The 25,725-nt window shown below is 63.1% G+C and overlaps 4 protein-coding genes across 4 annotated transcripts; 3 read left to right on the top strand and 1 right to left on the bottom strand.

Moving 5' to 3' along the window:
• Positions 1-558: 558 nt before the first annotated feature.
• Positions 559-4,033, top strand: LOC106482390 (deoxyribonuclease-1). The gene is made up of 8 exons (XM_067306268.1): positions 559-705; positions 1,333-1,421; positions 1,645-1,728; positions 1,883-1,986; positions 2,727-2,839; positions 3,481-3,635; positions 3,725-3,821; positions 3,980-4,033. The coding sequence occupies exons 1-8, from the start codon at positions 559-561 to the stop codon at positions 4,031-4,033; spliced, it is 843 nt and encodes a 280-aa protein (XP_067162369.1).
• A 4,660-nt stretch (positions 4,034-8,693) lies between these two features.
• LOC136993489 (deoxyribonuclease-1-like 2) lies at positions 8,694-13,372 on the top strand. Its single transcript, XM_067306269.1, has 8 exons — positions 8,694-8,840; positions 9,218-9,306; positions 11,044-11,127; positions 11,362-11,462; positions 11,605-11,717; positions 12,041-12,195; positions 12,386-12,482; positions 13,322-13,372. The coding sequence occupies exons 1-8, from the start codon at positions 8,694-8,696 to the stop codon at positions 13,370-13,372; spliced, it is 837 nt and encodes a 278-aa protein (XP_067162370.1).
• Positions 13,373-13,671: 299 nt separating this feature from the next.
• On the bottom strand, positions 13,672-21,193 carry ECI1 (enoyl-CoA delta isomerase 1). The gene is made up of 7 exons (XM_067306352.1): positions 21,096-21,193; positions 20,048-20,194; positions 18,735-18,862; positions 17,949-18,095; positions 16,940-17,061; positions 15,976-16,154; positions 13,672-14,190 (listed from the first exon to the last, which is right to left on the bottom strand). The coding sequence occupies exons 1-7, from the start codon at positions 21,139-21,141 to the stop codon at positions 14,024-14,026; spliced, it is 936 nt and encodes a 311-aa protein (XP_067162453.1). The 5' UTR covers positions 21,142-21,193; the 3' UTR covers positions 13,672-14,023.
• An 884-nt stretch (positions 21,194-22,077) lies between these two features.
• PTX4 (pentraxin 4) lies at positions 22,078-25,458 on the top strand. The gene is made up of 3 exons (XM_067306534.1): positions 22,078-22,386; positions 22,569-23,290; positions 24,704-25,458. Exons 1-3 carry the CDS (start codon positions 22,186-22,188, stop codon positions 25,362-25,364), a joined length of 1,584 nt encoding a protein of 527 aa, XP_067162635.1. The 5' UTR covers positions 22,078-22,185; the 3' UTR covers positions 25,365-25,458.
• The last annotated feature ends 267 nt before the right edge of the window (positions 25,459-25,725 follow it).

Raw genomic sequence — 25,725 nt, 5'->3', positions numbered from 1 at the left:
GAGCAGGAAGGCTGGCACCCGTAGGACTGGGCTTTCTAGTCGCCAGCCTGAGGCTGGAGCCAGATGGGTGGACGAGGGTGCACCATCCTGGATGGTGTGAGCGGGCTCCTGGCGGTTGGTGGTTTCCTGGAAGACAGGCAAAAAAAGTGCACAAGTGGGAAATAACGTGGAAGAGCGTTCATGTGTGACCTTCAGGGACCACTTCCATTGCAGAGCTCTGTTTGGGACCAAATCCTGCCCCAGTCACATCTTGGGGTGGCAGTGGGGTGCTTATGGGTTCACACCTGAGCAGAGCTGGCCCCTCCACTCCAGAGTCCTCCACTGAGGAGGAGGAGGGTCTGCGAGGCTGGGTTGACCTGGCCTCCAAAGGGCACCGCAGTACCCCAGCTCCCCAGCACCGAGGAGCTGACCTTGGCCACTGCACATGGCAGAGGCCATCATGCCTTCCTACACAACCAGTACGGCAAGTGGGAATGGCCCCAACCACCTTCATCATCTGTGCCAAATTCCCCTGCCAGCCCTGTGGGCTGAGCCCTTTCCTGCCCCTTTGCACTCAGGATGGGGGCTGCAAAGCTGGCGCTGGCGCTGCTGGCTGCAGCTCTCCTGCTGCACGTGGCTGCCACGCTGAAGATCGGTGCCTTCAACATCCGGACGTTTGGAGACAGCAAGATGTCCAACAAGACTATCGCGGATGTCATCGTTGCTGTGAGTGCTGGCAGGGAGAGGAGCAGTCCTGGCTGCTCTTTGGTCTCTGGGAAGCAGCTAGGTCAGGGCACTTGGACACCAGCTTTCTGCTGGCAGTCTGTCCATCCACCTATCCTTCCACCCACCCACTCATCCACCCACCCATCCAATCGCCCATCCATTCACTCAGTCATCTACCCACCTATCCATCCACCCAACTGTCCATCTGTCCCTCAGTCAATCCACTCACCCACATCCATCCATCCACTCATCCATTAGTATGTTCACCTGTCCACCCACCCATCCATCCATCCACCCACCCATTCTTGCCCTCCCCGCCTATCTCCGGCCTTGGCCCCTGACTGAGGACAGGTGGTGCTCGACTCTGCCAGGGGTCCTCACTCAGAGCAGCCTGCGAGTGAGGTGCTGCTGGGATTATGGGTGGGAAGCAGAAGGGTGTTAGAGGGCCCCATGTCACCACATAGCCCCTGCCCTTGACAAGCCAGAAGAAACCCAGAACCCGCTGGAGAGCACCTTTCCTGCACTCTCAGGTCTCCTGCTGCTGCTGCAGCTTGGCACAGGCACTTGTGGGTGCCCTTGTGAGCAGCTCCTGGCTGCAAGCGAATGGTTCTGAGCTTGTCTCCCCAGATCGTGTCGGAGTATGACATCGTCTTGGTGCAGGAGGTCCGGGATACTGACCTGAGTGCTGTGAAGAAGCTGATGGACCAGCTCAACAGGTGACCCTGACGGGAGCTGGTAATAGGTGCATGGTGGGTGCCTGCAAATGTGGCCCCATGGCAGAGCCTGGCTAATGTCCTGCTGCACCAGGGCAGTTCTGGTTTGGATGGCCACTGTGCCTGGGGACAACTTGCTGAGTCGCTTGGCCTCGGCCAGAGAGAGCCCTGTGGGAGCCAGAGGACATGGTGGGCCTTCCCTTACCTCTCTATGTCTTGCTCCTAGCGTGTCACCGCACCCGTACAGCTTTTTGGTCAGCAAGCCCCTTGGTCAGAGCACCTACAAGGAGCAGTATCTCTTCGTCTACAGGTAAGGGCTGGCAGGAGGGGAGGGGTGAGGCCAGGGTCTGATGTCCCCGGTGTTGGCTGTTGTCCCCGCCGGCAACTTCCAAAGGTGATCCAGGGTGGGGAGCACCTTTGGGTGCCCCAGCTGCAGTGGGAGTGGTGTTGCTCATCTCCCCCAGGTTGGACATGGTCTCCGTGCTGGAAAGCTACTACTATGACAACAGCGGGGCTGGTATCTTCAGCAGGGAGCCCTTCATCGTGAAGTTTTCCTCGCCCCACACGCGTAAGCAGAGCCGGCACCTGGAAGCATGTTGACACCACTCACCACTGTCCTGGTGCCGGAAAGCGTCTGCCGAGCTGCCGGCACCTCTGGGCAGAGCGGGAAGCAGCCGCCAAGGCTGCACAAAGTGTTTGGGAGCTGTGCTCGGCCTCAGAGCAGGCCTAACTCCTGGGCTTGTTGTGGCTTGGTGTGACCTGCCAGGTCAGGAGCAGATTTCGCACCCCTGGATCAGCCTGAACCCCAGCTCTGCTGGCGTCATTCACTGCTGTGGGCCTTCTCCCACCCATGGGTACCAGGGATCCTGGGTTCCCACCCAGCACATCTGTGCCATCTACCATCACGTCACCTCCCATCTCATGCCTTCTCCCATCATGTGCCATCTCCCACCATGTGCCATCTCTCCCAGCCTCCCCACGGCAGCTCCCTATGCCACGCTCCCATGCACCCATCTCCCCTTCCACCCACTGTCTTCTTCCCAAAGTCGTGGAGGCTTCAAAAAAGTAATGGAAAACAAGAAGCAAACCCCAAACACGCGTAGAGGGAAGCAGGTGCCCACAGCAGAGAAATTCAGGCCTCGAAGACAGGCAGGCTGCATAAAACAAACGTTTCCTTTTCATTTGGAAGCTTTTCCTGGCCAGCTGCTGGGCTTTGGCCCATGGTGGCCCCCCTGGGGGTTTCTGCTCCCTTCCCAGGCCCTGGCGCAGCGCGCTGGTGGCTTGGGGCTCACAGCTCCTCTCCGGCAGAGGTGGAGGAGTTTGTGCTGGTGCCCTTGCACGCGGACCCCGACAACGCGGTGGCCGAGATCGACGCGCTCTACGACGTCTACACGGACGTCATCAGCAAGTGGGCAACTAACGTAAGCAGCGTGGCGGCGCGGTGGGAGACCGTGGGCTCCCTTCCCGGGAGAGCGCAGCAGGCCACACACCTCCCAGCTGGGCCGCGGCTCGTGGGGCCCCGGCACATCCCAGCACCCGGCCTCTGACGGACGCGTCCCGTGGGAGACCTCTCGCGCCGTCGGAGCTGACGCCGACCCAGCAATGGCCGGTCCTGGAGCTGTCACAGAGCTCCTGGCCAGCTCCGATGGCTCCAGCGCTGGGGCTTGGTTGTCCGTGCCGGGGAGGTCCAGGTGGGTTTCCTTCTGCCCCGTAAGATTTTGGGACAGCGATTGCTGCCCCATAAGGTCTCTCCCCACCCTGCGGGTGCACTGCAAAGGGCCGAAGAGGATGAGGTTTCTGCCCTGGAGCGGTGTCGGCAGGAGGAAACACCTGCAAGCCCCTCATCTGCTCCAGCGCCAGGTCGGCCGCCCCAAGGCGAGAGCCTGGGTGCCGCGACGCTGGCTGCCGCCGACGCGGCCCGGCCCGGGGAGCCGGCGAGCGTCCGTTCAGGGAGACGGGGGGCGAGCGGCGTCACGGCTCGGTGGCCCTCGCCCCGGGCCGCGCGGCCTCCGCGGGGGGCCCACGACCACCCCGGTGGACCCGATGCGGCGCTGCCCCGCAGGACATCCTCTTCCTGGGCGACTTCAACGCCGCCTGCTCCTACGTCCCGCCGTCCGCCTGGCCCGCCATCCGCCTGCGCACCCTCGAGGCCTGCGAGTGGCTCGTCCCCGACAGCGCCGACACCACGGTGACGCTCACCAACTGCGCCTACGACCGGTGAGGTGCTGCGGCGGCGCGCGGGGACGGGACGGGACGGGACGGGACGGGGGCGGCGCGCGGCACTAACCCCACCGGTGCCCCGGCAGCATCGTCGCCTGCGGCTCCGCGCTGACCGGTGCCGTCGAGCCCGGCTCCGCCGCTGTCAACAACTTCCAGGAGACTTTCCACCTGCAGTACAAGGACGTGAGTGAGGGGACAATGGGGAGCCGCCGTCCCCGGTGCAGACACGCACCGTGGGCCCACGTATTTTGGGGACTGGCCCAAATGTGGGGCTTGGAGCCGTGGCAGGGATGCCTGGCCCGGCCGAGCGAAGCCACCTCTCTGCTTTTCCCCGCATTCAGGCGTTGGCCGTCAGTGACCATTTCCCAGTGGAGGTGACACTTAAAGCCTGCTGACGCCCTCCCCGCATGGACGGCGACCGACACGGCTCCGGCACACGCACGCCTCCCGGATGCCCCCAGCGCTGCCTCCGCTTGCTGCCGCTGTGTCCGTGCACGGCGCTGCACGCGCGGTGCCCAGGCGCCTGCGCTGCGAAAATGCAGCTGCCACCAGTGTCCTGCACAGCCGGCAAAGCTTTACACCTTCCCGATGACCTGCTGCAAGGCGTCTTCCTAAAGAGCTGATCTTCCGGGGTCTTGGGGTTGTGGGATGCTCCCGACTTTCATTAAAAGACTAACTCATTTTCAGCCCTCGCAGCTTTGGAGGGAGATTCAGGCTGTGACTTGCTCAGGCTTGATCTGCAAGCGAACGAGGCCGCAGCGCTGAGCACAGCCCAGAGCTCGTGGTTTTAAGCTGCTTTCCCAGTTTCGGGGCTCCTGGTTAAACACGGTGCCGCCGTAGGGAAAGCCAGGCCTCCCCGTGGAGGCGACGCGGCGGGGAGCAGCGCCGGGGGGTCACGCGCAGCGCCGCTTGTACGCGCAGGGCACACGCGCGGGCACACGGTCCCACGTGCACAAGCGCTCCCACGTGCACGCCGCCCCGTGTGCGCACCCCCCCCCGAGCACACGCGCGCTCCCGTGTGCACGCCATGCCTGCGCGCGCACGCTTGTGTGCACGCGTGCCCCCGTGTGCAAGCGCCCCGCCGCGCGCGTGCGCATTCCCGCGCGCGCACAGGGCCTTACCCGCATCCTGCGTGTGCACACGTCTGCGTACGCCTCCCCCGCGCGTGCGTGCCCGTGGGCCCGCAGGCTCCCGCGCGGGCGCAAGGCCTCTCCGTGCAGCCAGCCGGAGGGGCAAGTGGCCGTGGCACCGCTCGCACCCCGTAGGCCTGGTTTCAGCGTCTCCCCGCCGCTGAGCGCGGCGTCCACACTGCATTTTGGGGTGACATCCCAAGGGCAGGAGGACGTTTTGCGAAGGAAACCCCCTTGCGTGCGTGGCGCTTTGGGTGGTGGATGCTCGGCGGCCGCATGCTGCCCTAGGCAGGGCGTCCCCCAGCCCCTGCGCCCTGGTGATGGGCACAGCCCAGGGTAGCCATGGGCTGCTACAGGTGCCCCAGCCCTTCTCTGCTGTTCACCCCCTTCCCTCCCATCCTGCCTGCCCCGAACGAGCTGCATCCCCGGCACCGTCAGCATCACAAGGGAGCGGAGCAATGGGATGCTCCAGGGGGAAGGAGACCTCCCGGCACCCCAGAGCCGCCCGCCTCGGCCGCTGGCTGCGCAGCACCCGGCGAGCTGGACAACGTGGCTGCCGGGGCAGCGCTGGCGGGGTGGCACGCGTCACGCCTGTGTCACCAAGCCCCGGGCTGTGGGTGACCTGGCCGGCGGGGAGGGACGCTCGTGCCGAAGGAAGGGCCTGGGTGGCTCCAGTCCAACTCAGCCTCGGAGGGTGCGCGCGGCTCCTTCCCCATCTCCCCGAGCCACCGGGGCCGGTGTCCTTGTGGGAGCCTGGCAGCTCCGGGACGTTCGCCGGGGAGCGGCAGATGATGCTGGCAGCAGCGGCGGTGGGATGGGGGCTGTGAGTCAGCTCCCAGCGCGGTGGCACGGGGCCTCCCGCCCGGCTCGGGAGCTTCCCGGCAGGGCTGGGTGCCCCCCGGCACGGCGGCCGCCGCGCCCCGCAGTTTGAGGCTTGTTGCAGTGCGTCTCTGGCGGGTGCCTGGGGATGTTGCAATGAGAAGATCAGAAGTGGAACGACCCTGGGGCCACGCACGAGCTCCACCGAATCCACGCACGTCCCCCCCCCGGCCTCGGGGTGCCATGGAGAGGCGCCGGGTGCCGTTCCCCAGGCTGGGTCTGCCCTGGGCGCCTGGCGGGCGAGGGTGCAGCCAGCTCCGGTGCTGAGGGCAAGGCCCATCCGCGTCACCCCTGGGTTTTCAGGCCCCACCACAACGTGCTGCACTGGCGAGCCCCGGGGTGGCCGCAGTTGCACCCACGGCGAGGCGAGGCTGGCCGGCACAGGGGCCATCTCCCCCTCCGTCCTGGCACCATGGACATCAGCTCCAGGGGAAAGGGGCGATGCGGGAAGGAAGAGAAAATGCTTTTCCCAAGCGGAATTAGGCCAGCAGGGACTGTGGAAACTGGGAGTTTAGCAATCCTCCAAGAATGTGCGAATGCGTCTGAGGACACCCGGCGTCATCCCATGACGGGCCGCGAGGATGCTGAGCCTGGCTACGTGTGCGTGAGCCCGACAAGCCCCGGCAAGAGGAGCCGTCGCCCTGGCCCCGGGGCCACATCCAGCTGGGCACCTCCTGCGCTCAGCTGCGACAGGACCCTGCTCCCCGGTTGGGACTGTGGGGGCCGGATCCTGCGCGGGGGGAGACGCCATCCCGCTGCACTGCTCACGTGGAGGCTGAGCACTGCCGGGGCGACAGCTGAAGCTGTTTTGGAAGCCCACCAGGGCTGTTTCGGGCCACCGCTAGAGCTACTCCATGGGTTTGCAGCTGGCTCGTTGCGTGGGGGCTCGCCGGGCCACCGAGGGCTCAGCCTGCTTGACCCGAACGACACGCCGTTTCCTCCTGTCCTTATTTCCCTTCTAATTATCCCGTCCACTGAGCAGCTCGGAAAGGGCTGAATCACCTTTATTAAGGCCATTAGTTTCTGCTGCCTGGCTCGCATCGCGTGCCTTGGTGCGGGCGTTAGGCAGTGCTCAGCCCTGGCCCGCCGTGCCCAGGCTCCGGCCACGTGGCCGGCAGCCGCTGTGGCCTCAGGGTCAGCCTTGCGTCACGCAGGATGGACAGGGCACGTGTCCAAAGGGGCCAACACACAAAGCCCCACGCTGAGCGGGCTGGGAGGTCTACTCCGCCGCCGAACGCCTTTGGTGGGGATGGTCGGCTGCTGCGCCAGGTGGGCACCTGCCGTGCGGGTGGCTGTGCTCCCCGTTGGGGGGTGCAGCGGCCGAAATCCCTCTGCCTCCACCCTGGGAGGCGCTTGGGGGCTCTGGCTCTCGCATGGGGTGGCTGCTTTTTGCTCCTGCTCCCTTTTCCATCCTTCCACCCCAGCTGGGAGAACGTCTCCAGCTGCAGCAACCCCGAGACCCATGTGCTCCTCCAGCACAGCTGCAGCCTCCCACTTGGCCGCGGTGCCACAGCTGACCAGCAAACTCCACGCCAGCTGGTCTGTGCTCGTGCTGGGGAAGAGCATGTGACACCAGCACTCTCCTTATGTCCCTGATGACCCCGTGCCGGAGGCCAGTTCTCCCAGCCTGCCTCATGCTCACTGCTTTGCTCTCGCTCCCGCCTTGCCCATGGCCTCCCGGCTCCTCCGGGATGTCCCCGGGATGCACACGGCAGGTTTCCTCCCTGCCTGGCAGTCGTTACAGCTCATGTTCAGAGGTGGTTGCACCGGCCCCACCCTGTCAAGGTGTAGGTGGTGGTTTCCCAATATAGGAAGGCACCCGAGTGCCATGCCAAAACATCCACAGGGGTGTCCAGCTCATCCTGCTTTGCTGACACCTCAGCCGGGAATAAAACAACCGGAGCAGGCGCTGGGAGAGCAGAGCTGCTCCACGCTCCGTGCCAGCCTGCTCGCTCCACGCCTCAGCACGGTAAGGATGGGGCTGGATGCCCGTGATGAACTTTCGGTTTGGGAGTCGGGTTCCCGGCAGGGTGTTTCACAGCTGCGTTGAGACTGATGCATGGCTGAGATCGGGGCTATTTCCACGGCGCAGATGGTCACCGCTGGGAAAGTGGATCAGTGCTCGTGCTTTGGCCAAGACACTGGAGGAATTAGGCTTAGCTGGTGCCTTCCTAACTTTCTTAACCTGACTGTTGAGGGGTGCGAACCCAGCACAGAAAGCCCAGTAGGCACCTAGCTTTGGGGAGCAGCAAATGCAGAGGTGGGTCAGGAGAGGACAATTTAAGGCTGCAAAATTGTGGGGGGGTGAAGGTGCTGAAGGCTGGGATTTGCATCGGACAGTGATGGCCCTGGGGGACGAGAGCTGGGAGGGGAGCAAACCCAAGGCCCTGGAGACCTCTGGCCTCATCCCCAGCGGGACCCGGCATGGCTGGGAGCTGGTGTCCCCCTCGGCCACCCACACTCGGGAGAGCCCTGAGCGAGCGAGCGGCTCGGGAGGAAGAGGAGGGTTAATCCTCCGGAGCGGCCTCACCTTCAGCCACGCTCCAGCACGGTGGCGGGAGCTGAGCCGGCCCCAGCTTATTTCCCTCTGGGACCAGGGACCCGGCAAACAGCCTGGGCCAGCTCCACAGGCTTCAGCGGCGTGGCCCGGCCGGACTCGGCTCTCCGCACCGCGAGTGTGGTTTACGGAGTATTGCCTGGTGCTTGAAGCGGTGGCAGGGAATCAGGGCTCCTGGGGTCTTTCATAGCTTGGCAGCTGATCCATTGCATGGCTCCAGACGGGTCCCTTCCCTCTTCTTTGAGGACGGGGCCCTGCAAACCTGCTGCACCTAACCCCGGCGGTGGCACGGGCAGCGAGCACCGTGGGGGGACAGGACCTGGGGACAGTGCTGGGGGCTGCTGGCTCCTGTGCGCCCTAAGTAGATTTTTTTGTTCTATCCCCAAGTCGGAAGCGGTTTCCCAAGCCCTGAGCAACCTCCCAGGCTGAGGCGTGGGAATGCAGCTCCCATCCCCATGTCCCCGCGGCTCGGCGTCCCTCCCGTGCAGGATGGGCACGGTGCCGCTGGCACTGTCCCTGCTGGCCGTGGCCCTCCTGCCACACGCGGCTGCCACGCTGCGGATCGGCTCCTTCAACATCCAGGCGTTCAGTGACAGCAAGATGTCCGACCAGACCGTTGCAGACATCATCGTCAACGTGAGTATGCCCCATGCCGGGCCCACGCGTGGCCACCGGTGGGGACGGGCTGCACACGCTGGGGCAGACGGAAAACACTCGGACACGTGTAGGGATGAGGCTGTGGACCGGGACGGTGTCCCAGTACCGGGATGCCCTGGGGGGCACAAGCATGGACACGGGGCAGGGCCACCGCATGGTCCCTCTGAGCCCTCCTCAAGGGCATCTGTTCCCACCACTGAAGGACGCACAGGTCACCGGGTGCTGGGCCCTGTGCTGGCATCGGGGTCTCCAGCCGGGCGGGGTGGCCCCACCCCGAGTGCCCCCCCAGCACCCGCGGTGGCCCCGAGCCAGCCCCAGGCTGCTCCTCACCACGGCAGCGGTTCCCATCCCTGCAGATCCTCAGCCGCTACGACATTGCCCTGGTGCAGGAGGTGCGGGACTCGGACCTCAGCGCCGTCACCGAGCTCATGGACCAGCTGAACAGGTACGAGCGGGACCGGGGCTCTGCGACACGGCTTGGGAGGGTGGTGGCCCTGTCCCTTGGCGTCCCCTGGTGTCCCTTGGTTGGTGGCTGGAGGTAAGGATCGTGCCCTGGCCAGGGTACCCACGCCGTAGGAGCGGCGTGAGCTGTGCCCATGGAGGAGCAGCGAGAAAGCTTCGGCTCGGAGCAGACAAGTCAGCTCTCACAAGCGACCCGGACACCACGTGGGTTTGCGTTTCAGAATTAGGGAGGAAACGCAAAGCTGCTTGAGCAATAAAAGCCAAAAAGTGCACGAGAATAGTGCTTTTTTTCCAGAAAGGGGAATAGGAGTAAAATGCTGAAACTTGGTAAAAGAAATCAAAAGGAGCATCCCAAATGCCTGCAGGTAGCCAGGAGCTTAAGCATCAGAGCAGAGGCAGGTGCTGGCTACCAAAAAAGCCACTGGGAGCAGCGCCGGGGAAAAGGGGGGTGTTAGCAGCACAGCACCCTTCCCAGAGCTGAAGTCGCGTCTAAATACAGAAAACTGAAAAGAACCAAAACTCTGGCAAGCTAAATCTTAAAAGCACCATAAGACAGGCTGGACCAGAGCCTGGGAATCAATACGAAACCCTTCCTGGAGTGTGGTGGGAGCAGGTGACTCGCCAGCATCCCTGTGGCTGGGTAGTGGGGCTCGCCGGTGGGGGCCTCAGCCCTGAGCTCCTCGCTGGACTGACCCAGTGGTGGACAATATTTTAAAATGAGCCAACAGCATGAGGAGCCCCGGCCAAGGGATGTGCCAACACCAGGCTCGTCCCCGGGAATCACAGGGAAAAGACGCGGCTCCGGTTTGGGGCGCACATCAGGAGGTCTGGCTCGGGTGCCGGGCAAATCGGTGCGAGCGAGGGTTTGGATTAAGCCGCGTTTGCAAGGCTGCCGGGGGGTGGTGACGGCCAGGCCAAAGGCGGGGAGGTGGACGGGAGCGGGGCTGGCCGGAGCGGCCCCGGCAGCTCTCTCCCGGCTTAGAGAGAAGTCGGGGAACCAGCCGAACGGGAAGAGGTGCAGGGAAGGAGGGAAGGGCAAGGAGGTGATTACAGGCGGGGACTAGCTCCCGGCGGGAAGCAAATCGACTCTTCAGGCTGGAAAGAGGAAGGTGAGGGGTGCGATGGGGCCGTATGAACCCTTCGCTGGCCTGGCCCGGTGGCACAGGGGCCTCATGGTCGCCCGTAGGTGGCAGCTTGAAAACCCAGCAAACCCACCACAGCCTGCCCCAAACCGGCCGGCAGGACGCAGGGACATGGCTCTGCCCCGGGACGCGGGTCCTGCGGGGTGCTGGGGCTGCTCCGGGCTTTGCACGGGGTCGGAGAGTGACCGCAGCGATCAAATTGCTCCGCCGGCGGAGGTGACCCAGTTTTGGGTGACGGCACGGGCTGAGGCTGGGGTGGAGGTTGCCGCTGTCTCGTTTAAAGGTGTCGAGTGTTTCTGAGCTGCCACCACGGCACGGCATGGCGGGGACAGCAGGGTGGCTTGGAGCCGCTGCAGCCCGTGTCACCTCGCAGGCAGGCTGCAATGGGCTGGGGACTGGGGACAGGGGGACCGGCTGGTGCCACCCCGCAGCCGTGGTGGCCAGGGGAGCGTGGGACTGGCTGGTGCCACCCCAAAGCTGTGGTGGCTGGGGGAGCACGGGACCGGCCACCCCAGGAGCGGGTAGGCAGCGCCACACCAGCCATGTCACGGTCCTGCCATCGCGTCTCATCTCCGCAGCGTGTCCATGTCCCCATACGCCTACGAGATCAGCGGGCCCCTGGGACGGGAGAACTACAAGGAGATGTACCTCTTCGTCTACAGGTAACGGGGCCGGCCCCATGGCGGGCCCACCCCAGGGCCGCCCCGCGGTGCCAGCGAGATGGGGAGAGGGCTGGGGGCGCAGACATGGGCGCTGGTACAGCCCTGTGTCACCTGCCGGGGCTCGGGGTGCCAAAGCCACCGCGGCAGGATGGGCCACGGCGGAGCTGAGCGCCCCGAGGGCAACGCTCGCGGGCCACGCGGAGCCCCAGCGTCACTGTCCCCTCGGCCCGCCAGGACGGAGGTCGTGTCTGTGGTGGACACCTACCAGTACAAGGACCCCCAGGACGTCTTCAGCCGGGAGCCGTTCATCCTGAGGGTGTCATCACCCCACACGAGTGAGTGTGGGGAAGAGCCGGGGCCGGTCCCCTCGGCGGGGCCGCCTGGCTGGGCCGGATGGGCACGGGTGGCCCTGGAGCGACGGCGTGGCGGGTGACGGGGGGCCGTGGCCACGCCGGCTCACAGCTCTCTCCCCGGCAGAGGCAGAGGAGTTCGTGCTGGTGCCGCTGCACTCGGCGCCGCACGCCGCCGTGGCCGAGATCGACGCGCTCTACGACGTCTACCTGGCCATCGTCAACAAGTGGGGCACCGATGTGAGCAGGGCAGGGCAGGGCGCAGCGGGTCGGGGGTGGAGCTGAAGGACAGACACAGACGCCCCTCTGAGGTCCCCTTGGACCCAGACCAAGTCTCTGGCCAGGAGTGGCACCTGTGCCAGCCTGGGGCTCATCTGAACCGGGATCTGAACCACACGGTGGCGGCATGTCTCCAGCCCACTGCTGCATTTCGGTGCTACATCTCTCTCCAGGGCAAAGCCCGGGCTCAGAAATGGGGGGGTCCCCAAGGGATGGCTGATATTGGGGTGCAGAGAGCAGCCCAACACCCCTGGTGCCCACCCTCCGATCTGCCCTTTCCGCAGAACATCATGTTCCTGGGGGACTTCAACGCTGACTGCTCGTACGTCAGGCCAGACGACTGGTCCTCCATCCGCCTGCGCACCAGCAACGTCTTCAAGTGGCTGCTCCCCGACAGCGCCGACACGACCGTGGGGAAGTCGGACTGCGCCTATGACAGGTGACCACCGAGACGGCGTCGCATCCCCCTTCCCCGTCTGCACGGTCTGCTGCCCTGGGGCCCCCCGTCCCCACGGGGACATGGGGCAGAGCCCACGGCCCGCAGCTCCAGCGATGCCTCTCCTGCGGCAACGCGGGGAGGCACGGAGCAGAGGCGAGAGCGGGACCCACCGAGCTTTGCTTCCCTCCAGGATCGTGGTATGTGGCGCTAAGCTGAAGAGAAGCGTCGTGCCAAACTCAGCTACCGTTTACAATTTCCAGCGCGATTTCCAGCTGGAGCAGGAGGAGGTGAGCCGGGCTGGTAAACAGAAGCTCAAGCAGGTAGCAAAGCTGAGCTGGCCCTGGGCAGCCCCAGGTGCAGCAAAGATGTCCAGACCTTGCTGGTTGCCAGCATTCATTAAGGATTAGAAAGGCCCCTGGGCCACAGCCACGTAGCAGCTGCAGTTCAATAACAACTCCAAAGTTCAAGCTGCTCCGGCGCCAAGCTGGGCTGGCCGCTGCAGGGCATCCGGCCCGCCCCCCCCGCATATCCGCCTCTGTGCAGTGCCAAGCTCCCAAGAAGCCACCAGAGATGTGTGCGGCCCCTTGAGTACGGCACCCTGCTCTCCTGAGACCCCCCCACTGGTTAACGTGGAGCTCTGCGTGCTGAAGGGCCCATGGGTGGGAAAATGAGGGGTGATTTTGGATTATTGCCTGTCTCTGCAGGGAAACACTGCATATGGGCCAAGAATCTTGGGGCAAGGCCTTTTCATGGCCTTTCGCAGGCAGGAGCAGGCATGTTGGGGTAGGACTCCATGGCTTAGGGCAATCGAAGCAGATTTTCAACCACCTGTAAAGCAACTTAGCACAGAGCTCCTGAAATAGCCCAGGTCTCGGAGGGCAGGCACCAAGCTGCCAGTGCTCATGCACAGCGTAGACCACATCTGGGCACCTCTCTGTGAGAAGAACCAAAACTGGAGCCTTGTGTGTTGACCTCCCTGGGGCTGGGGACATCGTGTCCCCCTCAGGGAGGCAGAAGGCTCTTGCATGGAAGGTACCACCACCCTGCCTGCCCCGTCAGTACCATGAGGGGCTCAGGGCTAGCCAAACCCTCACGTCACACCTCCCCACCTCTCGCCCTCCTACAGGCCCTGGCAGTCAGTGACCATTTCCCAGTTGAAGTGGAGCTGGCAGCCTGAGCTCCTCCACCTGCCACAGATGACAATCCAGCTCCAGCTCCCAGGACCGGTCACCATGAAGGGGCCCACCGCAACCCCATCCACAAGCCCTGCGTGCTGGCTGCCCCTAGGCCAGCCTGGAGAAGGGTCACAGCCAGATACCAGCTGCGCCGAGGCTCCTCAGCCCGCATCGCTCACGGCAGAGCCCTCCCGACCCATCAAGAATCGGAGCCTGGGGGACAGGCCAACATCAGGGAGCCACCCTGCCACCAGGAAGTGGTGACTGGAGATAGACTCGGGAACGAAGCATCCATCTCCTGCCTCGTCAAAAAAGGGCTTTATTGACAAAACTCATTTTCACAGTTTGGTGCTAGAAAGGAAGGAGACTATCCATGACCTGCGGGCTCAGGCCACAGTGGTGTCAGATGCTCTCCCTTTCTGTTCCTCGGGTGAGCTGAGCAAACAGCTCTCCCCGCTCTCAGGAAAGGCAGCAGTGGTGTCAGGCACTGTATGGGTATGAACGCGAAGGGGTGCTGGGGGCGGCCACAGGAGCAGGCAGCCCATCGCTGATCGCTGGCAGTACAGAGGGCTTCACTGTAAAAGTCTACAGCTACTGCAGCATTTCAGAGGGTCACGCAAGCTCCTGGGACCAGGCCTCAGCTGGCTGGCTCCTCAGCCCTTCTTCTTCTTCAGCATCTCCATATACATGTGAAGCGACTTCTGGATGGACTCTTTCGTAATGAAGCTGATGAAGTTCTGAATGTCTTCCTCCCGGTGAGCTACCAGGCGGTCCAGCACCAACTTCCTCATCATAGACTTGGTGAGCTGACGGGCATGGTCTGTGGAGAGAAGAGAGAGGATGAGGAACACGTATGGCCCCACCGTTAGCAACCAGCTCGTGGCTACTGTCGCCATGTGCAAGTACCACAGAAGGGGAGCTACTGCACACTGAAGGGCTCTTTATACCAGCAGAGAAAGGCACAAGACAAACCCACTAGCTGGAAGCTGAACTGGATAAATTCTAATACAATAAATTGTGATCTGTATCCATCAACGGGGAAATGACTGCTCTAGTAGGACAAATTACAAGGAGTTGTGCGCTCCCCATCTCTCTGTGTCCTCCAGAACACACCCAGCCCAGACCCAAATACACATTACCGGGCTCAGGACAGCAGTTACTGAACAAAATTCTCTGTTACACGAAACTGCTCTGGCTCTAAGCTCCCCCAACCCAACCCAACCCTTTTGACCTCTGGCAAGACAGTCTGCTTCTGTCAAACATCCTGTACAAAAGCCAGCAGCACTGTCCCCTCGAGCTCATCCCAACAGCAGTTTCTGGGCTGTCCTTGCGATCCACACTCCTAGCCACTGTAATTCGGCCCTGATGCGTGGATGCTGATAGAGCAGCACCAGCTGCTTCAGCTGATGGAGGCTGGAGCACAAATCTCTTCACATACGCAGCAATGCACAGTGGTGCAGCCACAAATTTGTTGCACGGATGTTGCACATGCACTCCCAGTGTGCTGCAACGGTGAAGGTGAGATAATGACCTACCACACACACTGAGAATCCAGAATCTCTTCCCTATGCAGCACCTGTGTGCTCTAGACAGATCCACCCAGACAGACTCTTGCTGGCTCTGGCTTAGGGCTCTGTGGATGGATCTGCATGGTGCCTCCTGGAAGCCAGGAGAGGGTAGAACAGAGACATGCCACCTTGTTAGGGGCCAAGGACCAACTGTTTTCATTCTTATGCCGGGGCAGCAGGGCCAGAGAGAGGTTTAGGGATCCTCTTCCAGGTAGGGACACTCATGAACAGTCCTGGGACCTCTCCATTTCTGCCCAGTTTCATTCAGATTTCTATGGAAGAAACAGCCAAAGGCTGATGTGTAGTTGCACCTCACTGCAGAGCTTTGGACATGGCATGGGATAGGAGAATTCAGATCTAGCTGTGGTGTGTGGAGAAGAGAGCCCTCTCCCTGCCCCAGGAATCATGTGCTTCCTGTCGTGGAGCAGTCCAAACAAGCACTTGATGTTCACATTTGCTGTCCGTCCTAATGCCTCATCCCCATTCCCAGCTCAGTGGCAGCACAGGGCCAAGAGCTGATCCAAACCATTCCTCTGAAACACGGGGTGGCCAGCCACCCGGGCACTCACACCCTGCCAGTTCCCAGAGGACACTGTTCTGCTCCCTCAGCTCCACGACAATTTTCCTCTCCTTCCAGCAGAGCAGGGTTAGATGATATGCTGGGTAACATTTCCACCAACAGACCCAGAGATCCAGGCAGGGTTTTTACCTTGAATTCATGCACCTCCAGATCGACTCAGCAGAGCTGGCAGAGTGAGCTGGACTGCAGTCAAGCAGCTTGCGCAGCCAGCACACCCTGTCCTCCTGCCCAGGTCCACTGGTGAGCACATCTCTGTTAGCCTGAGGCTGCTTGGACTGCTCTGCTGAACTTTCCTACCTCCCAGCCATTGACACGTTCAGTTTAAATGGCAACAGTTACGTAGCTCCCAGGCACCAGTCTCAGCACCTGTCCTCCCCACAAAGAGCAGATCCCTCCTTCCATGCTGATCACTGCCTCGAAAGGCGCAGAAGTCTGCGGGAGGAGGTGCCTGTCTTACCGGGCAGAGCCAGCCACTGTGCGATAACGGCTGCAGCCTTGTCCTGTAGCTTCTCCTCTGGCACCAGCTCGTCCACCAGGCCAATCCTGAGGGCTTCAGGCGCAGAGTGAAGGCAGCCCAGCTGAAGGGAGCGTTCAGCAACTCGGTGTCCCACAACGTTCACAAACGTGTCCTTAAACCTAGAAGAGAGGAGAGGAAGAGCCACAGTCAGGCAAAGAAACACCCAGCAGCAGCTGCGCCCAGACATCAGCGCTAAGAGCCCTGCTCACCCCAGAGCCTCTGCTTTGGTGCCCTGGTCACACTCCCCAGGCACGGGGCTCCAAACCGCAGCTATGACCTCAGAGAGGCAAAGCCAGCAACGCACTTTTTGCAAAATCTGGCAAGCGGAGCCATTTTTGTGTAACCCTAACAGAGTCCCCTGCCCTTTCAACGAGAGCTATTCCATTTACTCTGACTGCACAGGTCCCAGCTGCGCCCACTTGCCATGAAGTGAAAGCTGCTCTCCAACAGTATGTTTACAGGCCCTTAAGGCAGCCAAGGTCAAGAGGTCTGTATCTCAGTATATTAACTATTCCTATGCTTTGAGAGGTCTTCTCCATAGCTAGGGGATTTTGCAGGTACGTAGCCTGTACCCACAGTAAAAGTATGTTCTCAGACTGAGCCGACCATGGAGATCTCCTGGCATTAGCTTCTGAGCAGACTGCAGAGTCAGAAACTGAGGTTGTTGCTGATAAAGGCTGCAAAACAAGATGTGAGATCATTCTGCAATCCAAAAGGGTTTCGGACATGGACAGGACAAGACAGACAAATGAGGTGCTGAGCTGGCTGTGTAACTGCGACTACCTGATCGCTCCCTTGGGATGGTCACATACAACTACATCTCCGTAACCAGTTAAAGCTGACTAATAAACCCTTTGAAGATGAACTCAGCACATGAGCTTAGAAGTGAAAGACACTGGCCTACCAGAAGGGAGCCACAATGCCCAGCTGTGCTTCGTTCAGGCCGATGCTGAATTTGGGGTTCTCGGCCATGATTCTGTAGTCACACGACAAGGCAAGGAGACAGCCTCCTGCTGGGCTGGATCCCTGCCAAAGGGAAGGAAAGAGTGAGTCCAGGTCAGTCCCCATTTTCTAGCTACAAACCTTCCTGGCATCCTACCCCCAGCAGCCCTGTTGTTTCCTCCAGAATAGGGAAGACACAGGGTGACGGAGCTGCCAGGGACAGTGCTGATGTCCCCCAAGTCCCTGCTCAGCTGATTTGAAAGATTGTAAGAAACAGACCAAAACTAGCCACTAAAGAAGATTTCTGATATGTTTAGCAGAATTTATCCTTCAATTTTTTTCATTCTCTTTGCTTCTTGCATTTTCCCAGCCCCGACCTGCTCTCCTGCCCTGGGGCTAGCAGGGCAACGCGTTAGCCAAGCAACTTTGGGCAACTCCTACATTACAGTACTTATCGGTGAGGAAGGAGAAGGTGGGCATGTGACGAACGTCCTTTGGGCTCCTTCTATCCTAGCTGCTCGGCTTCTCCAGTACTCTGCCTTCGACACCTCTCTGGGCTTCAACACTGGCCTACAACCCTCCTCCTTGTCCTCCAACCTGGAGGACAGATTTCCAGCTGAGTTCTTGGGCCAGGATATGGCCCTCGCTGCACAAAGCACCGCCCAAGGCTGAGCAGAACGAGCCCCTGCCGGCAGGACATGAGGGCTGGGCGAGCTCTCCACTGCAGCTAAGGTGCTGCTAACGACACCTGTGCAAGGTGTATAGCTTATGCAGAGCCTGCAACATCCCACATTCCCACGTTGGTGCACCAACCCCACAGACACGTATGCTGCCCTGACATCCCAACGCAGTATTTCTTTCAGCGCTGACAAGCCTGATTTTTTGGCAGTCCCTGCCCACACAGTGCAAACAAGCCACAGCAAGCGTCAGACCATGCAGGGCAACTAGAAAGGCAGCTCTAAAGAACTTGCATTGATGGCGGCAACTGTCACCATGTTGGAGCCGTAGACCCTGAGCCACATCTCCTGCACAGCTCGCCAGAACTCAGCATAGTGCTCCGTGCTCTTCCTACACATCTCGGTGATGTCCAGGCCAGACGAGAAGATTTTGGGGATGGCCTGGAATTAGGAAAATACAAACATCACTGGGAGTCACTGCTCAATGATGACCCTTCAACCCACCACTGGGAGTCACTGCTCAGTGATGACCCTTCAACCCTCTAAGCACTCGGTCTGCAACCCCTAGGAAAGGGAAAGCTGACATAACTTGACACTTTTGGGGTTCTGAAACAATCTCCTCAGCATTCCCATGGACTGGATCATCCAGTACTTAGAATGTGATTTCTCATCATTAGATCCCCTCTGTGGGTACCTCTGTTATGCGGCACAAAACCTGCCGTGTCCCATCTCTGGCATGGCCTTGTACACATGTCATGCCTGGAAATGAATGCTGGCTTCCCCCAGCCCCTCTCTTTGGGCAGTTCAAAAGATCTCTAGGGATTTGCCGAGTTTGTAGATGGACAGATTTGATTTTAATGAGCAATGACAGTGCTTTGTTGTAGTTCTTGTGCTAGAAAAGGCCATGGAGGAAAGAGCACAGCCCTCACAAGCCCTGTTTCTGGAGCTCATTAGAGCTGTGTCCTGGCCTTCCTGTGCCTCTGACCAGAGATCCAGGAGACCAAGCACAAGCAAGGGAACGGCACCCGCGCCTTCCAAGCCGCCCTGCAGCTTGCATCGCGATCCCAGGGCAACACGTACGGATGTGAAGATCACTCCCCGGCAGCCCCGGTTATTCTCCAGCTTCTCCAGGCTTATGCAAAACTCGGTGAGGAAGTCCAGGCTGAGGCTGTTGACGGGAGGGCTCTTAAGCTTCATTGTGGCTATGCCTGTGCCATGGCAAACACGGAGGCATCAGAACCACCTGTCCCGCACGTTCACCTGTCTTACCCAAGAGAATTTCATCTGCCTTCCTGCTTCCCCACTCACCCCAGATCGTATCTTTTTAATCCTAGTGATTTGGCTGTTCTCCAAAGAGCCCCCAGCGCTGACCCAAAAGCAAGGCACTGCCTTTAACCAGATCTGCTTGCAAGCCACGGCTCGCTCATTGTGGACCAGCTGTTCACTGCACAGTGCGGTGGCCAGGCTGGCTGTCCCAAAACCCAGCCACCTTTGGGGTGGCAAGGCCCGGAGGTCCCTGTCTCGCCAGGCTAGCTAGACAAGGCCAAGACTCCAGCTGCTGTCACTGCAAACACCCTGTGGCCATGCCTGGGGAATAACACTCTGCCTTTTGGAGCCTGCAGGCAGCACGCCACCCTGCCTGGCTGGAGGTGACATGTGGGAAGGACTCTGTCCCCTTATCCCCTCCCAAACAGCACTGCCCTACCCCAAACGGCCCTCAAAAGCCCCTGAGCCGAGTGCTTATACTCCGTGCTGCTGCCACTACAGGCTGGGGACTGTTCACCCAGGCTGGGGACAGTGCGAGGACGGGCCCGGGGGCCCGGCAGCCAAAAGCAGGCCCCTGGGAAACGTTAGGGAGAGGCCCCTTCGTTCGGTGCAGGGACATGGCCCTGTGACAGCTATTCCGGGCAGCCAGGACACAGAAATCCCCAACAGCTGCTCACCGAAGGAGTGTCTGCCACTCCGGCAGGTCCCCAGGGCAGGAACCCCGCAGGGAGGCAACGCAGGGGCAGGGGACGGCGGCGTGAGGTCCACCGCTGGGGGACAAGCCAAGGTGGCGGGGACAACCTTGCTGTGTCAGCTGGTGTTTGCACGTGGCACGCAGATGGCACCCAGCCACGTCCAGTGCCCACGGCTGGCGAGAGTCCCATCCCCAAACACTTCTCTCCGACGGTCCTAAGCAGCTGCATCTGGAACATCTGGGGCTTTGGAGGCTTCCCATGCCCAGGGCCACGCGTGCCATGACAACCTAGCTGGGCACATGTGCTGCGGGACACCTCAACCCACACTGGCGCAGGCGTGGAAGAGGGCACGGGGATTTACAGATCCACGGCCATGCCCCGCGGCACACCATGGGGCGAGGGCGACGCTGGCAGAGGTGCCACCAACCATACCTGACCCCTCGTCCAGCTCCACCAGGATCTTGTTGTTGCTGAAGGCACGGCGCTGGGTGAGCAGGAGGCTGGGGGCGCGCGGGAGGCCGGGGGACTGCCGGGCGGCTCTGCCCCACGCCTGGGGCCGGCTGCAGAGGGGCAGCATGCCTGGGGAGCAGAGGCAGGTGGGGCCAGGCACGCACAGCCCCCTCGGGCACGCGGCCGAGCCACCGGCCTCCCCTGCGCGGCGTGCGGGGCTGCGCTCCCCCAAGCTGTCCTGCGCGGACATGGTGGGGGCGTAGAGGAACACCCCGACCCACAGCGGAGGGACATGGCCACCACCCCAGCCCACAGCGGAGAGCCGTGGGGGCAGGGGACACCCCAACCCGTGGTGGGGGAACAGGTGGGCACAACGATACAGGGGAAGGGGACATGGGGGAGCATGACCCACGGAGGGGGGACATGGGGACACCCTGGGCCACGGCAGGGGACACAGGGGACAACCCTGCCCCACGGAGGGGAGACATGGGGAGTAGGGGGACACAGAGGACAACCCTGCCCCACGGAGGGGGGACATGGGGACACCCTGTCCCACGGCAGGGGGACACAGGGGACAACCCTGCCCCACGGAGGGGGGACATGGGGAGTAGGGGGACACAGAGGACAACCCTGCCCCACGGAGGGGGGACATGTGGACACCCTGTCCCACGGCAGGGGGACACAGGGGACAACCCTGCCCCACGGAGGGGGGACATGGGGACACCCTGGGCCACGGCGGGGGACACAGGGGACAACCCTGCCCCACGGAGGGGGGACATGGGGACACCCTGGGCCACGGCGGGGGACACAGGGGACAACCCTGCCCCACGGAGGGGGGACATGGGGGGCAGGGGGACACAGGGGACAACCCTGCCCCATGGAGGGGGGACACAGGGACATCCTGCCCCACGGCGGGGGGACACCCGGGCCCAGGGCGGCGACAGGGGCACAAGGAGGGATCGGGAGGGGCCGCGGGGGTCGCGGAGGGACGAGGCGGCCCGGGGGCGGCGGGGCGGGCGCGGGGCCGCACCTGGTCGGGCGATCCGGCGGGCGAGGGTCGGCGCCACCGCCGCCATCTTCCTCCGGGCGGGTCAAGGGTGCAGCGCGGGGCCCCGGGCGGCGCGTCACCGCCCCCCGCCAGGCCCCGCCCCTCCCGCCGCCGCCCCGCCCCGCGGCCGACAGCCCCGCCCCCGCCCGCCAAACCACGCCCCGGGAGCCCCGCCCCGCGGCGCGCACGTGCTGCCTGCACGGCCCGCACCACCCTGTCCTGTCCTGCCCTGCCCGCACTGCACTGCCCGCACCGCCCTGTCCTGCCTGCACTGCCCTTCCCAGCCGTGTGCTGCCTGCACAGTCCTGTCTGCATCGCCCTGTCCTGCCTGCACCACCCTGCCCAGCCACGTGCTGCCCACACTGTCCTGTCCTGCCTGGCCGTGTACAGCCTGTGCGGTCCTGCCTGCACAGCCCTGCCCTCCCCACACAGCCCAGCCCAGCCCACCCTGCCTTGCCCTGTGCAGCCCTGCTCCCTTCCTGCACAGGTCTGCCCACACTGCCCTGCCCGCACAGCCCTGTCCTGCCCCCCCCACCTGCACAGCCTTGCCTGCACTGCCCTGCCGGCACAGTCCTGCCCACCCTGCTGTGTTGGCACTGACATGCCCTCCCTGCCCTGCCTGCACCACTGCATCCTGCCCGCACTGCCCAGCCCTGCCCGCATTGCACATCCTGCATCCAGCAGGCTGTGCATGGCTGGGCCCTGCTGGGGCTGCACGCTGGGGCCCCGGTGAGCACCACACACTCTGCACTGCTGGTGCCCCTGCATCAGGCCCCCTCCTCACCCTCACCTGCCCCCTGAGCCCCACATCTGCTGGGCGGTGCCACAGCACCAGCCCCGGCACACACGCCAGGAGCAGGAGCCCTGGGGATGCGCCACGGGGAGCGGGGGTGGTGATGGCCACCCGCATGGGGGTGGCTCCCATGGTGCTCCTGGCTGCGGCTGCTAAACTTGGCTGCTTGGGAACACGAGAGGCGTCTGCAAATCTCATCTCGGCGGAGGCCGGACCTGGGCAGGGTGGTGGGAGGACCAGGAGCCCCGGCTGGCGGAGAGCCTAGCCCAGCCGCTCCAGATGGAGGCAGGGGAGCGACGGGGTTGGAGCCCCAGCGCTGCTGCAGGCGCCAACCTGTTTTGGACCATGCCACCGTGGAGGATGCTGTCCACCTGCCTGCTCCTCGCTGCCGTCTGCCTGCAGGGCAGCCTGCCACAGGCTCCAGGGTTGGGGCCGCCCGCGAAGCCCTTCCTCGAGCGGCTCCGGAGACTCGAGGAGCAGGTGAAGGCTTGTGGGCCATGCGGGAGGGATGTGGCAGGAGGGGCTGGCGCGTTTGCTCTGGGCTGGCATCAGCCCCACTGTCTGCCACGTCGGCAGGTGGTTTTGGGATGCTGAGCAGGAGACGGTCTCGGGCAGGGGGTCAGGGCTGCGCCAGCTCACCCAGCGTCCCATCTCTCCCGCAGTTTCGCCGCTTTCGGGAGGTGACGCTGACCCACCTCCAGGGCATCGCTGGGAACTACAACATCTCCTACAACATCGACGCGCGGTTCCAGGCGCTGGCGCGGCAGGGCGAGGCAGCGGTGGCGGCCGTGCACGACTCACGGGCTGCCCTGGGTGCTGAGCTGTCCCGCGTGGCCACTGCCACCACGCGGCTGCGGAGGAAGGTGAGGAGGCTGGAGGGCAAAGTGGCCGCCCTGGGCTCACAGCAGGAGCTGCGCGACCTGCTTGTCAACCTCACGCGCCGGCTGGCGGGCCCTGCGGTGGCCGCGGGCTCGCGGCGGCGCCGCCTGCGTCAAGAACTGCGGCGCCTGCAGGAAGCCACCCAGCTGGGCACCCCGGAGCAGGAGCCGCAGGGCCGGGCTCCCCCGCAGGACCTCTCCGAGCCGCCGAGCCGGCGCGAGTGGCCGGCAGAGCGGCGGGCAGCGGGCAGGCCACCAAAGGCAACGAAGCTGCAGGTCTGGCACAGGCAGCGGGAGAAGCTGCGGAAGGAGGGTGACAAGCTTCTGGCCGAGGCCGGGAACGGCGCAGTGCTCTGGGAGGCCGCGGACCACCCTCGAGACGTGGCGCTGGGATCGCCAGCTGTTGGACAGCCGCTCCCTGACCTGGCCAGGATCCGCCAGGAGCAGCCGCCGGCCCCCGAGCAGCTGGGAACAAGTACGTCTGGGGGTTTCCTTGCGCACAGCACGTGGGGGAGGCTGCCTCCCGCCAGCCTGGGGCTCAGGCAGCAGGAGCCGCCGGGTCCAAACCCCAGCGCTGGCAGGGAGGCAAAACTCTGCAAGACACAGCATTGCCTTTAGTTCAATTATGAAATGGGGGAATTGCTTGCAAATCCTATAGTGACAAGTTGCAGACCTTGCACAGCCCGTGCCAGAGCACCAGGCGTGTTTGTCCTTGCAGCCTCGCTGGTGCCCTGTTGGGTGACACAACTATGCTGGGTCCTCCAGCCTAATTAAGGCTCCACAGTCCACTGCAAGTGCAGCCCTTCCTTGGAAGGGCTTTAGGAGCTGTGCCCCTCAGGAGCATCTTCTTGCTCCTAATCCAGTGGAGCAAACTCCTTTTCAGCCAGTTTTTCCCAGGCTTGTGACAAACGGGCTTCCCTTTGCCTCAGCCCTGCTCTGAGCTGGAAGCACCGTTTCCATTGCCAGGTGCAGACGGGCCCCTGAGCTGCTGGGAATTCAGACCGCATCCTGACCCGTGCAAGGCTGCGGCAGGAAAAGCAGCCAGCTGCTTCGCTCTTCTGCTGTGCTGAAAACAGCCACCACAAAGAAACCACTTCTGCACATCACTGCCAGCTGCCCTTCCGCGCATAGAGCCCCGGGTGAGCCAGCCTGGTTTCTCCTCTCCGGGGCAGCGAGGGGAGTCTGGGCTCACAGAGCTGTCATCTGCCCCCAGTTTCTCCTAAGAGGCCGGTCCCGCTCCGTGAAGGATGCCCCGAGCCTTAGCCTTAGCCAGCAGGGAGCCCCTCTCCTCCGCTGTCCTCTGCCTCCGCGCACCCCAACGGCAGCTGGGGGCCGGGGCCGGCACCAGTGCGGCGGGTGTGTGTGCTGGGGTGGCTATTCCTGGCTCTGCCTCCACGGCGGCCCCGGCGGGGGGCTCAGGGGACGGCTGGGGGAGGCTGTGTCCCACCTCGTGGGGGAATAGAGCAGCTGCTCAACGGCGGTCGTGGTGGCAGCGCTGGCGGGCAGGGCAGGGACAGTTTGCAGCGGGCTGGTGCCATCGGCTAAAGGACGGCCGTGCCCCCCCGGAGCCAGGCGCCTGCGGGGGCTCTGGGGCAGCGCTCCATGCGTCACTCATGCCAACGAAGGCGCTGTCCTGGCCCTGCTCCTGCCTGCCGGTGGGCACGGAGCAGCGGGGCACAGAGCAGGGACACGGGCTGCGGCCGCTGAGCTCCGCAGACGCGTGCTGCCATCCCTCTTGGCTTCGGCAGCTCCATTGGCAAGCTGGGTGGGCAGCGGCCATCTGGTTTTCCCCCGTGTCAAGTTTGTGGGGCGAGTTACGGTTGGAGAAAGCCGGGCCAGGTGCTGAGGATGGGGGCCGGGCTGCAGGGAGGCCGGGAGGTGAACCTCGCGCGTGCCTGCTGGTGGGGCAGACCGTGACCGTGCCGCTTCTCTTCCTCCCCAGTCTGCAACGTGGGCTCCATGCTGCTCTTCCCCAACACCTCCACGGAGAACGTGGCCGTCTTCCATCGCGGGCTGCGAGCGGGGCTGCGGGCGCTGTCGCTGTGCGCCTGGGTGAACACTCCGGTCCCATACCTCGGCACCCTGCTGTCCTATGCCACTGAGGACAACGACAACAAGCTGGTCGTGCACGGCCGGGACAGGGGCCTCCCCGCCTCCATGCATTTTGTCATTGGCGACCCGGAGTTTCGGGAGCTGCCGGTGGCACGGCTGCTGGACGGCAAGTGGCACCACCTCTGCCTCATCTGGTCGTCCGACCAGGGCAAGTACCGCTTCTACGTGGACAGGAGGCTGCTGGCTGCCGGTTCCGGCTTCCAGCAGGGCTATGAAATTCCTGCCGGCGGCTCGCTGGTGCTGGGCCAGGAGCAGGACGAGGTTGGCAGGGACTTCGACCCCTCGGAAGCCTTTGTGGGCCAGCTGGCCGGCTTGGCCCTCTGGAGCCGGGCTCTCATGCCCGGGGAGGTGGCCAGCATGGCAACTGGCCAGGGGCTGCCCCCCGGCCCCCTGCTCACGCTGGCCGATGCCTCCCTGCAGGGTTGGGTGCGCAGGGTCGAGTGCGCCTGTCTCGAGCGCTGCTTGTGAAAAACCTGTCCCGTCTCCGTGGCACGCAGGCATGGTGTTGCCTCCCCGTAGTTAAAATTGGCTTGTGGTGCCCGGTAGATGCGAGCTGCTTCCTCCTTGAGAGCGATGAGATACTGCGTGGAGGGGGCATCCAAAGATAGTTATAAATTCCCTGTATCTGTGCTGGCCAGGATGGTGTTAATGGGGACCCGGGGGTTGGTTGTATCCCCATGGCAGTCGTAGGCCGGCTCGAGGGTGGAGATGCGTGGAGGCAGCGGTCAGAGGCAGCTCCCGGTGTCCCTTCTCTCTGTGCACTTGCTGCCGCAGCCACGAGCTGCCACCAGCTCCGGGGGGAACACGGCAGCGACTTGGCAGTGCATGG

Source organism: Apteryx mantelli, chromosome 16 (assembly GCF_036417845.1).
Source record: "Apteryx mantelli isolate bAptMan1 chromosome 16, bAptMan1.hap1, whole genome shotgun sequence".
In the NCBI taxonomy this organism is placed as follows: domain Eukaryota; kingdom Metazoa; phylum Chordata; class Aves; order Apterygiformes; family Apterygidae; genus Apteryx; species Apteryx mantelli.
This window is presented reverse-complemented; position numbering and strand designations above follow the sequence as displayed.